The 16,822-nt window shown below is 49.6% G+C and overlaps 8 protein-coding genes across 8 annotated transcripts; 6 read left to right on the forward strand and 2 right to left on the reverse strand.

Annotated features, from left to right (window-relative positions):
- Positions 1-920: 920 nt before the first annotated feature.
- On the forward strand, positions 921-1,669 carry N7533_001868 (uncharacterized protein; the record flags this gene model as incomplete). The annotated part of the gene is made up of 3 exons (XM_057098518.1): positions 921-1,005; positions 1,058-1,131; positions 1,193-1,669. The coding sequence occupies 3 exons, from the start codon at positions 921-923 to the stop codon at positions 1,667-1,669; spliced, it is 636 nt and encodes a 211-aa protein (XP_056963654.1).
- A 792-nt stretch (positions 1,670-2,461) lies between these two features.
- Positions 2,462-3,258, reverse strand: N7533_001869 (class I SAM-dependent methyltransferase; the record flags this gene model as incomplete). Its single annotated transcript, XM_057098519.1, has 2 exons — positions 2,462-2,952; positions 3,018-3,258. The coding sequence occupies 2 exons, from the start codon at positions 3,256-3,258 to the stop codon at positions 2,462-2,464; spliced, it is 732 nt and encodes a 243-aa protein (XP_056963655.1).
- A 1,465-nt stretch (positions 3,259-4,723) lies between these two features.
- N7533_001870 (uncharacterized protein) lies at positions 4,724-5,494 on the forward strand (the record flags this gene model as incomplete). Its single annotated transcript, XM_057098520.1, has 1 exon — positions 4,724-5,494. The coding sequence occupies one exon, from the start codon at positions 4,724-4,726 to the stop codon at positions 5,492-5,494; it is 771 nt and encodes a 256-aa protein (XP_056963656.1).
- Positions 5,495-6,655: 1,161 nt separating this feature from the next.
- N7533_001871 (sterol desaturase family protein) lies at positions 6,656-7,774 on the reverse strand (the record flags this gene model as incomplete). The annotated part of the gene is made up of 3 exons (XM_057098521.1): positions 6,656-7,214; positions 7,288-7,373; positions 7,439-7,774. The coding sequence occupies 3 exons, from the start codon at positions 7,772-7,774 to the stop codon at positions 6,656-6,658; spliced, it is 981 nt and encodes a 326-aa protein (XP_056963657.1).
- Positions 7,775-8,575: 801 nt separating this feature from the next.
- N7533_001872 (NCA2 family protein) lies at positions 8,576-10,675 on the forward strand (the record flags this gene model as incomplete). Its single annotated transcript, XM_057098522.1, has 4 exons — positions 8,576-8,592; positions 8,651-10,189; positions 10,250-10,375; positions 10,441-10,675. The coding sequence occupies 4 exons, from the start codon at positions 8,576-8,578 to the stop codon at positions 10,673-10,675; spliced, it is 1,917 nt and encodes a 638-aa protein (XP_056963658.1).
- Positions 10,676-11,236: 561 nt separating this feature from the next.
- srgA (Rab family GTPase srgA) lies at positions 11,237-12,015 on the forward strand (the record flags this gene model as incomplete). The annotated part of the gene is made up of 3 exons (XM_057098523.1): positions 11,237-11,266; positions 11,340-11,607; positions 11,693-12,015. 3 exons carry the CDS (start codon positions 11,237-11,239, stop codon positions 12,013-12,015), a joined length of 621 nt encoding a protein of 206 aa, XP_056963659.1.
- Positions 12,016-12,850: 835 nt separating this feature from the next.
- Positions 12,851-15,166, forward strand: N7533_001874 (putative AAA family ATPase; the record flags this gene model as incomplete). The annotated part of the gene is made up of 3 exons (XM_057098524.1): positions 12,851-13,447; positions 13,506-14,378; positions 14,441-15,166. 3 exons carry the CDS (start codon positions 12,851-12,853, stop codon positions 15,164-15,166), a joined length of 2,196 nt encoding a protein of 731 aa, XP_056963660.1.
- A 465-nt stretch (positions 15,167-15,631) lies between these two features.
- N7533_001875 (Serine/arginine-rich splicing factor SR45) lies at positions 15,632-16,746 on the forward strand (the record flags this gene model as incomplete). Its single annotated transcript, XM_057098525.1, has 4 exons — positions 15,632-15,883; positions 15,972-16,077; positions 16,143-16,207; positions 16,300-16,746. 4 exons carry the CDS (start codon positions 15,632-15,634, stop codon positions 16,744-16,746), a joined length of 870 nt encoding a protein of 289 aa, XP_056963661.1.
- Positions 16,747-16,822: the final 76 nt, after the last annotated feature.

The raw sequence follows: 16,822 nt of genomic DNA on the forward strand, positions 1-16,822 counted from the left end.
ACAGCTCAGTACATAAGAAGGTGATCATGTGGGAGGCGTTTTATCGCACAGGGTATATCATGTCAACAGGGTAGGGGTTAGCAAATTCCGTATACTAGTACTTCTACATCTTGTGGCTCTCTAAGGTCCACCTGGGCAATGACTCAACTTGAAGTTGTCAGATAAGGAAGGTTTACTACCTAGTGAAAGATGGGAATGCTCGCTGGCAGTCTGTCAAGCAGACGGGTCGGTCGCAGAGAGACAAAACCACCACACACGCAGTGTGCAGTCGTGTAGGCAAGGCGATAGCCACTGAGATATAGCATCTTAAGGCATCTGAGCCTTCATGAGTGGTACACGGATACCGCTGCCGCCGTAGGAACTCATAAGTTTCCTTGCGTCCTTGGCCACCTCATCAACCTTGGTTGACAGCGTGACAAAGACCACCATGGCGCCTCGACTCGCCCCCTCCCAGCTTGTGATGATTCGTGATATGATTGATAGCAGATCGCTGGCTACCTCAGAGATGGCAGAAGTGGCTGGCTGCAGCAAGCGTGTAGTTGCCTAAGGTGGAGCGCTAATCTCAGAAAAGTTGTCCGAACTGTAACGAAACTGCCGCTAGGACGGCGAAAGGGGGAATTTTAGAAATAGGTGGGTTTAGCGTGATGAAAGGGAATGATGAAAGAGAGGGTGGTGAACAGAGAGGGTGATGAAAAGAGAGAAGTGAACGGTCGAAAACAGTGGGCGTTGGAACAGTGGGCGTTGGAACAGTGGGCGTTGGAACAGTGGGCGTTGGAACAGTGGGCGTTGGAACAGTGGGCGGGGAAATCGAGGACGGTGGAGATCCAAGTCCTCGGTCTACGATTCCAACAGAAGAAACACCAGAGCCTCAAGCAAAACACTCAAGAACCCCACCTAGAAGAAGAGTCGCGATCTTAGTCATGGGTGGCACTGGAACAGGCAAGTCCTCCTTCATTGCAGAGGTGACTGGGAAACGGGTACAAATTGGACACGATCTACATTCTTGTAAGTTATTCAAACCGACAAAATGGGTATTAGATTTCATAAGTTCCATCAGGTACAGCAGAATGCACAAGCTACGAGTGTCGCCTCGACGATCAGAATACCGTGACACTTGTCGATACCCCTCGGGTTCTACGATACTAACCGCTTGGACCTCGACATTCTGAAATGCATTACCACATACCTCAAGGACCTACAAGAGGAAGATATCCAATTGGTGGGAATCATCTATATGCAGCGCATCACCGATAGGAGGATGACTGGTGCCTCTTTTCTGAACTTGCAGATGTTTCAAGCCTTCTGTGGAGAGAAATACTTCCCGCAGGTAGTGCTTGTCACTACTATGTGGAACAAGATCTGGGACAATAATGCAGCTCAACAGGAACTGCTAACCAGAGAAAGGGAGTTGGCGACGACGCCCGAGTTCTGGGGCGATATGATTGCTCATGGTGCGAAAGTGAAACAGTTTCACGGTGACAGAGCGTCGGGGCTCAATATAATTAAATTGCTTTATCAACAAGAGCACGCCCGAAGGCCCTGTATCATGAAGCAGTTTGACCAGGGGTATATGCTACCTGATACTGTGGCTGGACAGGTCATGACGGCTGAGATCATAAGGCAAGAAAGAGGAGAGAAAAGGAGGAAAGAGAAGAGAGGGAAGAGATAGAAGCAGAGCGGTCAAGTCGGCGGCAAGAACTTGCACCTACTAGTCGCTTTCGATGGCCACGGACTACTACACAACCGCAGAATCAGAGACAGCCACCAACGCTCCCAGCTAGAGGGTCACAGACAGAGGGTTTTGACCGACGCCAACCAAATTCTGATGCTATACAAGCAGCCCGGGTTGTATACTACTCCAGCTGGTCCTTTAGACCATCATGACGACGAAGGATCCAATTTTGGTTTATCCATGATGCATGTAGCTAGTACTATAATTTTTGGAATCACTGGGAATTGATGTCTGTAAACCGCTGTCTGTAGTCCAGTCATAGTCTGTAATAATGCAGACATTTTTATTTCAATTTGAAGTCGGTATTCGTAATGAGTCAAAAGAGTGGGGAAGCAAGGACCTACTATGGATGGCCCATGCTAGTCACTGATAGTGCAAAGACTCATATCATACCAGTTGACATTCAGATTTTCTATACTGGATCTGGTGCCACTTGGGAACTTAGAAACTTACTCATTTGAGTTGAATAGCCTTGAGAAATGGATGCACTCTGCCCCCAATACCCCATAGAATCTAAAGTGAGACCCAATATATTGGTTTCATACATGCAACTCCACCGATATTTGAAAATACTCAGCTTGTACACTCAGGCAAAATTAGCAACCCAAACATCCATGGACCTGACTCCTTCCCTACCCCCCCTCTATACGATTCAAGCTTGCCTCACACGCATCCCGTGATGCAAAAACCACCGCCTGCTCCCTCTCATCACTTAAATTCTCCTTTACTTCACTTTCGAAAAGAAGAAGAAAGACAAGCAGACACCTCCCATTTCCCGTCCCACAGCCCCTCTTCACATTGCACAAGAGTCTCATTCTCCAACTGCCACCCGGCAGCCAGGGCAAGCTCTGTGAGCCGCTTTGGACCCAACACTGTGCGGATGTTTGACTCACTGATAGGCTTACGGCACTCCAGGCAAGCCTGAGTAAGCGCGGCCAATACGTGAGGCTGGGAAGAGGGGTGTGTCGCTACTAACGACCACTCAGCAAGGAGGAGACGCCTGCTGTGCTGCTTGAGGGCTAGGAAGGTGGAAAGAATAAGAGATGGAGAGGAGAAGTACCATAAGGAGTGGGCGAGCACTGTTGCGTCGAAGGCCTTATCTTCGCTAGAGGGGAGGGAAGAGAGATAGTCCAAGGGGGACTGTTGGACCCAAGTAATCCGTCCACCCAGTGAGCCTTGTGAAATGCGACTCTGAGATTCACCGAGAGTATACGGGGTGCCTGTAGCAACCGTCAGTATTGTTACGGGGTAGCAGTCGTAGGATCAGAGAAGCGAGAGGACTCACCATAGTCCAAATCAGCCGGATCGATGGCCACTACTCTCCCTTGCTCGCCCACAGCAGAGGCAAGAACAGTGGTGCAGTCCCCTTGCCCACATCCCAGTTCTAACACCTTGGAGTCAGTGGGAATATTCCATTGCTGCAGGAGCACCAGGCGGTGTGCGGTTTGGGATTCCTGGATGTTGAAGTGGGTGGGATCATATAGAGAGGCACGGGCAATAGAGGCAGCCTCGAATTGAGAGGACATGTTGGAGATGAAACGTCTGAATGGCCAGTGAAGGAATTTGGAGAATTGCGGATGGGGAGGTCTTATGGTGTCAGACTGGTAAATATTATGACACAAAGTCCTTTTCTTCCACTCTTGCGGGTATATTAGGAAATTCGATTTCTTTATTGTTTAGTATTTCATCAATATTGGGCTTGCTGACGTTGGACGCCGCATTTTGAATCTGCGGGGTATCGTGACTCAACCAACTCAACACTTAATTATTATTGACTCACTACGAGCCTGTAAACTAGTTATTGTACCTTACTATTTACTGTACGACCTAGATAACTCATCCAAAAATCCGGGATCTCACTTTGCTCTCTTTTTGCTTGCTAAAAAGCGAATACGAGATATTCATCTTTTCTACGTGAAAAACCACGCTCACTTTCTCCTTCTTCCCAACCAAACCCGAAACTTGGGCTCTAGTTATATCAATCTGCACAAAGCCTCTTGACAGGCCTCATACTGGTACCTCACCTCCACCACTAGACCATCTGATCCACTGGGACAGGTGAATTCCAGCGTTATGCTGTTTGGCTTGACTGTGAGATTAAGCACGTCGAGGAACTCTCCACGCACAGGAAGGGTCGAATATGACATTTTGTCATATCCGAGCTCGTCCGCAGAGGCAGAGGCACAGGCTGAGGATGCGATAAGCTGTCAGGCTCCAACTTCCGTTATATCCCCCTTGGTTTCAAGGGCTTTGACGCGAGCAGAGAACTCGGGAGGCGGCCGCCAGGAGAGCGCGCAGATGTTTACACTGGTGGAACGGGGAGTATATCTCCACAGCATTATGCTTGAACACGCTCGATACACCATATGAATGGCCTATATCACAGTAACAGCCGCGGCAAGACCCATATCACGAGATAAAAACTCTTCGAGATCAGACTTTTTACTAAATGGTTACACTTGGTGTCGGTGATAATTCAGACCTCTATCCGCAGCTGAGTTATCTAGAGATCGACATGTCTCCACTCGATCCGTAAAGGGTCCACAGCTATTCAGCCACCACATGGGTCGGATTTCAAGAGCGGGGCTAAAGTTCAATAGCTGTGGCTCGAGATCAATAGTGAGTCCTGTGGCACATTTCAGCTCCCAACGACCATCGCTAACGAGAGGTCTTAGCGGGGGATCACCCTAATAGTATGCTTATACCACTGCATACCCTTCACGCATTATTGATATAGAGGACTATGAGTGGGACTCTCAGTCGTGTGGATTATGTTGGGGGTAAAGCTGAACAGAACCCAGAGCAGCTATAAAGACTGTTCGCTCTCTGTCGTTGTGTTTGTTTTCCAACAATCTCTGGATTACTCAAAACCCTTCCTGGTGAGAATTGCATCGTGTCAATTATCTCAATTTACCATCAGGTATGTCCTGCCTTTGACAACATTCATCCGCTACGATCCACTCACATATATAGGATCCTCACACCCCAAACATGCGTCTATACCAGTATCTCTTCTTCCTATCAGCTGCCGCAACGGCAACCGCAGCCGCCCTCAATGAGACATGCGCTTCAAGCCGTGAATGTTCCAGAGACTCATACTGCGACATGATCACATCTACTTGCGCCGACAAGGCCAAACTAGGTACACCTTGCATTGCAGACTGCCATTGCGCCGAGGGCGTATGCTACGGAGGAATTTGCAAAAGATGCGCCGCGGATGACGACTGCAACGAGTATGGCAGAGGGTATGAATACTGCGACCTCTCTACATGGACATGCAACATCCAAGTGCAGACTGGCGAGACATGCACGAATAGTAATATGTGTCGTTCTAAGCACTGCTACCAGGGCACTTGCAAGCAAACCAGCGAGGGGGAGTCTTGCGTGACGGCGGCCGATTGCGAAGGCAACGAGAGATACCTTTGCTCCCCGTCCAAAAAATGCATCCGGGCCAACCGTCCAAATGGCGAGGGATGTGAGCTCAGTGGACAGTGCCTTTCTGGCCTCTGCTCTAATGGAAATTGCAAGGCGCCGGATGGCTCGTGGGGGACTACGTGTAAGAAAAACTCGGATTGCACGTCTCCATTGGTATGCGATACAGATGTTGAGGGAGGGAAGAGCTGTATCCACGCTGGTCAGCAGTGGGTGGATTACAGCAAAAGCGGATGCACAGCGCCCGGATTCCTTTGCACATCTGATAAAGCTTGTTGCTCTAAGAGTTGTAAGGCAAGCCAGATTATTGGGCTCTGGCAGTGTGCGTGATTGATGTCGAGTTGTCGACTTTAGTTATTAAAGCATAAATATAGCAACAGCTTATTAGATATAATAATCATAATATTAGGCACTGGCCTAACTCCTACTCAATCATTTCACTTTTTTTCAGCCCTCTGGAGGCTGTATTTTCACGATCAATCTTGTGAACCAGCAGTTTTTGATAAGTTTTTTCTTGTAGTCTCTCCCTAGTATCCTTGATCACATTGCTAGTCAATGTAAAACGACTAGAGGTCGTGGGGACAGGGATTTTACTACAGATCCTAGGAATTAGTGTGCCAAGTAGGTCAGTAATAGAGTTGGCTCCCTACTCGCAGGGTAGATTCTCTCAAGGTGAACTATAAAGGCCTTCCAAGTATCTAATGAAGCTGTTAAATTTTCTTGAAGTTGTTAAAGCGCAGGCTAAAAGCGTCCGCTCTGGGTACCTATTTGCCTCTAGTCCACGGGGTAATACAATTGCTGCCTACATCTCCACTTCAACCCGACCACCCCATGCTTATCACCTTGTTGAACGCCACTGCTACACGTTGCCTGATAATTGTCGTACTTTGACCTTCGTCGTATCTGGGCGCTTCGGTCTAGCGTTCCTTGCAAAAATTAGGCCATGAGTTATTGTGTCGTGTGAATAGCTTGACAATACTTATAGTCAGGGCTAAGAAGTACCTAGTTGGCGCTAGGATGTCCTGGATGTGAATGGCTAGTATTATTAGTCAATGTATAAATAATACAATTACTACTTAGTAGTCTGCTCAGTCACATACAAAGTACAATGACTTGTCAGGATCAAGCAATTTGTCCAAGTAGAATAGATTCGCCGAGAGTGGCGGAGCGTTATGGGCGACACCCATATTATTAGGGCGCAGTGAGGATAGTTTTCTCAGTCTTAGTCTACAAGTACACCATTCTACTATAACTCTGCATGTCATATAAAAGAGTCTTGATTGAATATGTATTAAGAAAGTGATTTAGATCCTTGAAAGAGACAGGACTGAGAAGACGTGAAATCTAGAAAAACTTCTATCTCCGTTAACAATATTAGAAGAGCAGGCTAGGCTATTATGTGATAAAAAACGGCTCGAATAAGGTCAAGACCGAGTGCAAAGAGAATGAAAATAGGCAAACTGGCTGCCATTGAGTCATTATCAGATCAGATCATTGAGCCTTCTTCGCTCCGGCCTTGCCTTCTCTGCGACGCTTGAGCGCATCGGGAGTGTACTCAGTGTCAAGAAGGTAGTCCCACCAGCGGAAGCTGCTGGAGTAGTTGCCGATGAACTTTTCGTGGTGGAGATCGTGGTGGTCGGCACCGGCCCAGAAGGGAAGGAAATGGTGGAGAGACCAGGGGAATTCGTAACCAGAGTGAGCGTCGATGGCCTGGAACAAGCGCAGCACAATCCAGATGTACATGGTGAGAATGTGCAGGTCACCAGTGAAAGCGCACCAGAGGATAGGGCAGCCGACGGTGCCGAAACCCAGAATCATGACTTCGATCGGAGACGCGTATTCGGCAGCCAGTCCAAAGGGAGCTGAGTACTGGTGGTGGATTTTGTGGATAGCCTTGTAAAGGGGTCCCCAGTGGAGAGCGCGGTGGGAGAAGTAGTGCCAGGTATCCTCCATCACGAAAAAGATGGCAATCTGGTAGGCCATGGTCCAAAGGGAGGGGAAGGGAATAGAGGTTGACAGGCCGCAGAATTGAGCCATGGGGTGGAAGAGCCTGGAAAAATTGTTAGCACTGTTGACGAATGTAGGATATGATAAATATCAGATGCTGTTCAGAGGAGACATACCAAATCTGAGGGAGCTCAACAGTAAAGTGGCTAAGAAGCACAAACTTGGCACAATCCCACTGTTCCTTCAATGAGGGGATCTTGTTCTAAAGAGGGGGAAATCAGGGTCAGCACAGCGCCATTGACGCGTGGAATTCAAATCTCAACTTACATTCTGAATCTTGTAGCTCTTGAACCAACCCAGGGTATCAATGAAGATCCAGGGAAGGGATCGACCGAAGTAGACCAGCTCGTGCATCATGAAGGACATGATACCGGTGGCGAGAACATCGTTCTGCATCCAGGCATACCAAGCAGCCCACAATCTCTCGGCGATGTTCAAATCGGTGTTGAATTTGGTGATTTCCTCATACTGGCCCCAGTAGGTGGCCGAGGGCAACACGGTGGAATTCCTGGAGGGGGAAACAAAAAAAGGGTTAATTGCAAATCCTTCGGGAGAAAGCCTTCCGGCGAAAGGAGGAGAACAAAGGGATGGAGAGAAGAACATACATTGTGTTTCCCGACAGGTCCAAAGAAAAAGAGAAGAATACGAAGTTGGGGAAAGAAAATGATGGAGGGAGGTTGAAGAGGAAAGGGAAGAAAAAGGGCGAGGAGCAGCAAATATTAATTTTCCCCGGAGGGAGGAGCAAAGCCATTCCCGAAGTGGCGAGACCGCGGGAGCCCCTGAGGACTGGGAAACCGCACCACCCACTCACGCGTAGGACTAAGGTAAGGCCACTGACGAGCCGATCACCATCCGAGCCCCACTCACCGGATAATGCGTATATGCCTGTCCTCTGTTTGGTTGATGAGTCCTCAGCCCACTGCGGAGGGTTCCTGCCTGCATGTGGCATGTTCATCTTATACAGAGTACCATATCGAACAAAGGTACTCAGTACACCGTATGATATAATTTATCATAGGTGTACTATTATTGGTTTAGGAAATTTTCTTTTATTTTCATCTTAATCTTATTCCTTCTCTTATTCTCATGTGGCTGTGTGGCTGTGTGCTGTGGTATATCACTAGTATACATACTACACAGTGTAATGCATACTGCGGGCCCCTTGGAAAATTCCAAGATTTTCCAAAATTAAGCCTTAGGTAATCTCACGTGAGCGATAACAGCCCTGAAGATCTTGTTGATACTGTTTGTACCGTTTGCACTATCCGATCCGGTTCCTGCAACTCACCATGTTTGATCTGTTTACACTCTATATGACGCCATGTCGGATTGGTACATGCGGAGCTCCATCTCCCCTACCTTGTACCTAACCTTGACCTTGAGGTGTCTTCGACAGAAGGCGCCATGTCGATTGTACAGGAGTACGACCTCACAGTTTCCTCCTCTGCTGAAGATTTGGACCCAGCTAACACACCATAGAAATGCCTGCTACGTAAACATACAACTCGACCGCCTTCAACAGCAGATTCCTCCTTCCGATAAACTCTTGCATACAGATGATATTCACGGCTTCCATCTTCGTCGTCTCCAAAATGTCATCTCTTCGATTTCAGTCACCTCGAAGACTCAGCCTCTGCTCCCGGCGACTCGACTAGCGGATTTGTTATCCGACCCGGCCTTCTCGAGCACTCTCTCCATCGCCTCGGAAGCCGTCCGCACTGAGGAGCATGTGCCCGATCACCTTTGGCTGATTGCCGGAAAAGCCGCCGTGCAAACCTCCGGACTAGTGATGCAGGCTCTATTGGAGCAAACAATTCAGATTCATGAAGAGATCCACTATTGGAATGAGGTCCTAGGGTCTCTTTGGCAGAGTGGTTTCTATGCCGCGCAAACATCCCCAGTTCGCCTATGGCATTGGAGTAGGGATATATATACCGCTCCAGGCATGCGGGATTTCTCGGCTTCCTCTCTTTCGCGATCGGTCGCAGCCAGGTGGGCTCACTTCTACCAGCTTGCTCGCCAGAGTGTGTCGGCGTATCCGGCCTGGTCAAATTTTTCAGACCCAATTCGATCGTGCCGGGCAGAAGCTCGACAAAAAAGAGACAGATTGCTAGCAATCAAAGATATCCACACAAGCAGCCTTGGACTTATCATGGAAGATTGGCATTCCTTCCCTACAGACTCGGCCACGGTAGCCGAAGCTGAATCTAACCTGCCCAAGGGTCAATGGCAGGGCTCCGTCTCCCGGACAGTAGCCTTGACAGAAGCCATTTTGCACCATGCTGTCTCCCCATCAACAGCTCCCGACTTTGAACAAAACGTCTTCGCGGCCATCGAAAACAGTACAATTCGTCTACAAGCACAAGATCACGATTCGTCCACAACTGAGAATCCTCTCCAGTTGATCCAGCGCCTCATTCACGTCCTCCGCACTCAGCTTCCCAGCCACACGACATCTGTCTCTACAAAAATCAAGCGTAATGGACGCCCGCGCGCAATCATCCGGTACTGGCTCCCACTATCCATTGTGCTGTTCTCGGGCAGCGCTTCTCTCAACTTCATACTCCACCGCAAGGACGACATTCTTCAATGGATCATGGACTTCGGCAGCACAGTCATCGACTTTGCGCAAAATTGGGTCGTAGCCCCGGTCCATAAACTTATTGGCACGATCAGACACGACGAAAAGAGTGAGATTGCTATCATGAGCAAGAACAGTCTGGTCGCCGATCGAGATAGCCTGGAACGTATGGTCCTTGACTTTGTCCGTGATCGTCCCGAGTCATCGCAGGCTATGACTCCAGAAGACGCCACACTCATTACAAACGCAGTCAAAGAAGGTGATTTGACACCGGTGCTGAGAGCGTATGAGCGAGACTTGCGATCGCCGTTCAAAGGGACCGTTCGCGGGGATTTGGTCCGTGCCCTTTTGATTCAGATCCAGAAGACTAAGGTCGATGTCGAAGTTGCTATCAGTGGAATAAATGCCCTCTTGAAGAGCCAAGAGCTTGTATTTGGGTAAGTGTCATACATATCATTATCTCATTGAATGTCCCCGCTGATTTATCGCCCCTTCAGCTTTGTTGGACTTACCCCAGGGATCTTGGTCACATATTCGAGTCTACGCTGGCTCCTTGGAGTTTTCGGGAACCGAAAAGGCCTGGCTAAAGGAAAGCGACAGGTGGAACTCAAACGTAGTCTAAGGTATGTTGTTATTATATACTCTTCCTTATTTGGCGAGCCAGGGAAAAAGAGGCTAACGAAACTAGAAATTCTACGAGGATCCTACTGGATGCGTCGGTATCAAACGGAGTGATTTCTTTCAAAGACTCTGGACGACTTATCTGTGAAGCCGAGAGTCTACTTCAGAAAGTGAAGCCGATGCTTGGGGCTATGCAATATCGTGAATTTCGAGAGGATATTCAGGACTTATTGGACGTTCGAAGTGGGGTGGAAAAACAACTTCGAGTGGTGGAGAGGATGCGATGGACATATTGTATCTGATAGATTATCTCTAATGACCCACAAAATACCTTTCTTTCTTTTGTTTGCCATCCCGTAGACATCATCGCCATCGCCATCACCATCGCCGTCGACTTCGCCTTCATTCCGGCGGTGGCCTTGGAAGCTTACGTAACAAGGTCATCCGCGGCCGCGCCGTCATCACTCTCCACCTTGTGTCGACCACCTCCATCTCATCTCTGCTTCCTTCTCTTCCCTGAATCTTCTGCTTGCCCCGGTTGTAAGCGTGCTTTTGACCTAATACTCTTGCAAGTCGAGAGACCTCACTTGATCACCTGACTGTGTGAAACTGGCCGATCTGCACTCTTGGTCCGACACTCCTGATACCGTCCCAAAGCCACCGAACCCTTCCACCTTCCACCCCTCTCAACGATAAACGACCCGCCACAACCGACCAGATCTCAGTTTCAAATCTAGCTCCAGACAGTTTGACACATATTGCTCTGTTTTCCCGATCTCTTTGTGGGACTACTCAACATCCTGACCGTCTCCTATCTCCCCGACCCTTTTTCACCTCCCTAAAGACACCACGAACAGACAATCATGGCGGGTACAAGGAATTACGACTTTTTGGTACGCAGAGAAGATATCGAACGCTAATATCACAATTTGAATAAATTTGCTAACGGGGTTATGTGCTCCGCAGATCAAGTTGCTGTTGATCGGCGACTCTGGCGTCGGCAAGTCATGCTGTCTCCTGCGATTCAGCGAGGACTCCTTCACCCCCTCCTTCATTACCACCATCGGAATTGATTTTAAGATCCGCACAATCGAGTTGGACGGCAAGAGAGTGAAACTCCAGATTTGGGACACAGCGGGCCAGGAACGTTTCCGCACCATCACAACGGCATACTACCGTGGTGCAATGGGAATCCTCCTTGTTTACGATGTGACCGATGAGCGATCCTTCCAAAGTAAGACCCGCCCAACTTTGGAAACATTTCCTTCTCTTCCACCCTAAGATATGCTAGGATTCTAATTTAATTTCTCCCCGAACAGACATTCGAACCTGGTTCTCCAACGTCGAACAACACGCCAGCGAAGGGGTGCACAAGATTCTCATCGGAAACAAGTGTGACTGGGAGGAGAAGAGGGCCGTTTCCACCGAGCAGGGCCAACAGCTCGCCGATGAACTCGGCATTCCATTCCTGGAGGTCTCCGCAAAGAACAACATCAACATCGAAAAGGCATTTTATAGCCTGGCGTCCGATATCAAGAAGGGCATGGATACGTCCAAGACCGAACAAAGCGGGACTTCGGGGGTCAATATAGACCAGCAGGGCTCGGGTTTGAACGGTAGCAGCGGAGGAAAGTGCTGTTAGACGACCCCCTGTATCACCATTCTCTCTCTCTATCTCCTTGCTTTTTCTTTCCCCATTTCCCTTTCCGCGTGTCTCCTTTGACTTTATTCTTTCCTATCTTCGTCTCGTCCCCGTCCCCATTGGTCGTTTTCTGCGCAGAACATATCCTTTCCCTGCAATTTCATGTGCTAAGATTTGAATGTCCGGTTTCTATGGAGAGTTGGCGCCTATTACCCTCGAGTATCATACATATCTGTCCATAGCCTCGGGCGGCACGTCCTCAACTTCCCATTGAAGATAATTTGGAGTGTCACGCCGTCGAAGTGAATATTCATATGGTTTTTTTTTCCCTTCCTCTTTAAATTCTAGTCAGCTCATGAGCAATGTACTCCGTATTTTATAGGGGTATATGCCCCGCCTCGTGTCTCCGATGCAGCTCCTTGACCCACTTTTATTTTTCTTGAGTATCAACCCGCCGATAAGATCTTCTCCCCTCCCCCCACCACACCTCGAGCAGTTTTCGAACTTGCAATCTTTTCACCTTGGTTCTGGGTTGCGCATACCTCAGCAATCCATGACAGTCCGACCCCCAAAATTTCTCCCAATCGACATTCCTTCCAATCCTCCCCCCAGCGCATATCGAACCGTGCCCTGTGCGCCGAAGCCACAGTTCAACCACCGAAAAATATAACTAGCTCAAGTTATTGTTCCTCAGGAGCCCAAACAATTGGAATTACGCCCGGCATAGCAAGCTAGAAAGCTTGAAAACGGATATATACTACGCTATATTGAAGATAGTGCTGTCATCTTTTCCTGCGCCAAGTCTTTCCAGCTTCTCCGAGCACATTCATTCAAAATGGCCGACGTTCGCAGCTTAACAGTTCGACCCTTAACGAAACAGTCAACCCCCAAGGCCGATAACAAAGATGTATTCAGGATATACCTCTCCTCCTCTTCGATGGCTAGCTTCCGACTTCGAGCCGGTGACCTATGTTCCTTAACGATGGCAGAAGGAAGCGCAAAGACCGCTATTGCTTGGACCGCCGTGGAAAATATTCAAAATACAGTCGTTCAAACTTCTCGAGCTCTCCAGGACCGGTACAATATCAAGGTCGGAGAGAAAGTTGCCATAACTAGAATCGATGGTTGTCTGCAGAATCTTGCTTCCGTTACCCTGGTCGATATCTCTGACGCCGAGAAGATTGAAAAATATGGCGAGATCCCGGCCGATGAAAGACATTATTGGGAATGGGCCCTGGAGTCAAATCTATCACGCTGCGAAGTCCTAGCCAGCGGGTTGGTCTTTGACTTGGACCTTAAAGGTCAACGTCGCTCTTTCAATGTCGTCGCAGCACAGCCACAAAATGCCGGTAGCACGAGTCATACCATATTCCGATTCATCCCAAAGGCCACAAAGGTCTCCATCGGAACGGACATGGGTGAAGCAGAAGAAGTAAAGCCCTCCCACCAGATTACGGTCCAACCGGGGGGGTCTGGGCGGTCTTTCTAAGCAAATCGAAGATATCAACGAAAGCCTATCAGACTTCAACGAGCAGCGCAAACTAGTCATGCCATCCTTCTACGAAAGTAACCGGGGAATCCTAATTTACGGACCCAAGGGCACCGGCAAGACAACCCTTCTGGGACAAATTGAAAAAGCAGGCTGGAGACAGGTCTTCAAAATTGGCTCATCCACCCTCGGCAGGAGTACGAGCGAGAGCGAGTCAAAACTCCGAAATATCTTCCAAGAAGCCATGCGTTCCAAACCCAGCGTCCTCATAATCGACCAACTAGAATTCATCGCTCCAAAACGGACCTCCCTCGATTCATCTTCGTTGGCAGCAGTCCTCTGTGAAAATCTAGATGCGATTCGGAGTGCGTCTGTGCTTGTGGTCGCCGCTACACGACACCCGAATCTCGTCGATGATTCCCTCCGCACACCCCACCGACTCGGAACAGAGATCGAACTACAAGTCCCGACGGCACAAGACCGTGCTGAAATCCTGCGTGTTCTTCGGGGCCCAGTGACTGCTGGCTTGAGCGACTCGTTCCTTGATTTGCTCGCTGAGAAGACCCATGGATATGTTGGAGCGGACTTGTTCGCTTTATTACAAATGATCTGCCGCAAAGCGCGGCAAAGACAGAGCCTGGAGCAAGGGCTATCACTTCAGAACCTAGAGATCTCTCCTTCTCCCCAGGGCGAAGATGGAGCCGGCGTGGAACTGGATATCCAAATTTCAGACATGATGTCTGCGCTTCAAGAAGTCCGACCCACCGCCATGCGTGAGGTGTTCCTAGAGACTCCCAAAGTACGATGGTCGGATATCGGCGGACAAAAAGAGATCAAGGAACGTCTACAGAATGCCGTCGAGCGACCTCTCAAGGTAAGAATCAGTGAACCATTAACGCCCTCTCGATCGTCACAAATCTAACAAACCCCAATCAGCACGCTCAAAGAATGCAAAGACTCAACGTAAAAAGCAAAAAGGGCGTCCTCCTCTACGGACCTCCCGGTTGTGCCAAAACACTCACCGTCAAAGCCCTAGCCACAGAAGCAGGCCTGAACTTCCTCGCCGTGAAGGGCGCCGAGATCCTCAGCATGTACGTCGGCGAGTCCGAGCGATCCCTCCGAGAAATCTTCCGCAAAGCCCGAGCAGCCCGACCCAGCATCATTTTCTTCGACGAAATCGATGCCATCGCCGGCCGACGCAGCAGCAGTTCACAAGGTGGCGTGAACGTTCTCACAACACTGCTGAACGAAATGGACGGTATCGAGGAATTACGAGGCGTGCTCGTCGTTGCAGCCACCAACAAGCCAGACGTCCTGGACCCGGCGCTTATGCGTCCTGGTCGACTGGACAAACTCGTTTACATCGGACCGCCTGATCTTGAAGCTCGACGGGAAATCTTGCGTATCTGGGCAGCCAAATCTGTACTCAGTTCGGAAGTGAACCTGGATGAATTGGCTGAGAAGATGGAGGGGTACTCCGGTGCGGAGGTCGTTAGTATCTGTGAAACTGCGGGTGATGCGGCGCTTGATGAGGAGGATAGGACTGGGCAAGAACAGGATGTTAAAGCTGAGCATTTTGAGATTGCGCTGAGTCAGGTCAAACGGCAGATTACGGATGAGGTTATTCAGGAGTATGAGCTTTGGGCGGAGGCTCAATATTAGAATAGAGATATGTGAATTGCTATGACTTGTATAGTTTGGCTTAAGTATAATAGCTACAAGTGAGTGGTTCACGTTGCACAAATTGTAAATAAACACTGGTTTATAGTAAATTATCTATTCCGGATTGGGACTGTTTGTGGCCTGAGGCCACAAAGGGAGCTCTTCCATTTGCCGACGAACATCAACCTTCGTCACTTAACCTTACCTTCACTTCACCTCACCTTCAACCCAACAACACCCGTTTCCCTCAGCTCGCGTAACCGTGATTTGTCGCAACTTGAAATTAATTGTCACCACCCTCTATCTATCGATCCCGAAGCCATTGGCGCCTCGAAGCCCATCAGTATCCTAGTCAAACCCGCAGTCGCATAGAATCCCGCGCCAGTGACACCTTGCTTCCGAACCCGATCAACCTCGTTCCCAAGCTCGCAAAGTATCCGCAACTCGGATATTCTAGTCGCCTACATGCCTCCTCGCTCCCCTCGCGGGCATTCGCCCAGCCGATCACCCCCCGCGCATACGCGGTCTCGATCCCGATCTCCACGTCCTCGTGAGGACTCGCGTCCACGAAGTGCCACCCGCTCGCCTTCACCTCCACGAGGCCGAACTCGATCGCGCAGTCGTAGCAGAGACAGTCGACGTTATCGAAGCCGAAGCCGAAGCCACAGCTATAGCCGATCACCCAGCCGAGCCTCGAGTCCAGTGAAAAGCGCCAAGGTGAGTTCGTCATGCATCGATTCGAGCCGAAGCATCGAGGGTATTGCCGCCTCCCCCTTCAACAACAGCAGCTGACACAGGAGATTAGATCGTGGTGGAGAAGTTAACAAAGAATGTCACGGAAGCTCATCTCCGCGAGATATTCGGTAGCTTTGGAGATATCGAATACCTCGATCTCCCAGTTAATCGAGCCTGTAAGAGCGAAGCCCATACCACATCACTCTGGAACCGGCGTAACTAATCAAGCTTCTGTCCCTAGTCATGACGAATCGAGGCACAGCGTACATCCTGTACTATGACCCCGCCGACGCGGAAGCAGCTATCGCACACATGCACGAAGCCCAACTGAGACGGAGCCGTCCTGAACGTCGCCATTGTTCTCCCTCGCCGAACATTCTCTCGCTCGCCACCTCCAGCAAACCGAGACCGAGGAAATGGAGGCCGTTCCGGCTTCAGAAGGGGCTCCTATGCCAAATCGCCTCCGCGCCGACAGGGTCGCGGTGCACGCGCTGGCGAACGCCACGATGTGTATAGGCCCAAGTCTGTATCGCGCTCGCGGTCCCGATCTCCAGTACGCAACCGATCCTATTCTCGATCTCGATCTCGCTCGCCGCCAAGACGAGGCAGTACCCGGCCAAAGAGTTCTGGCCAGCGTCGACGGAGAAGCCCAAGCTATAGTAGCTATGACGATAGTAGCCGTGGTGGAAGAACTCCGACACCGGACAGAACTCGCAGTCGCAATCGGCATTAGACCCAGTGACATGTTCATGTTTATCAACGGTCCCTACCCTAGGCGGAGAAGAAATATCAAATCTTATCACCGCATACACCATTTAGCATTCATTACTCGCCAACTAATCTAGGAACCATTCCGTACAAAGGCACCGGCAATTGTGCGACTCGACTCCCCCAAGGACGGCGGGCACTGTGATTGCTTTT

This window comes from Penicillium manginii (genome assembly GCF_028828005.1).
Source record: "Penicillium manginii strain IBT 31320 chromosome Unknown utg000002l:1.0-5564898.0:1.0-5567710.0, whole genome shotgun sequence".
Taxonomy (NCBI): domain Eukaryota; kingdom Fungi; phylum Ascomycota; class Eurotiomycetes; order Eurotiales; family Aspergillaceae; genus Penicillium; species Penicillium manginii.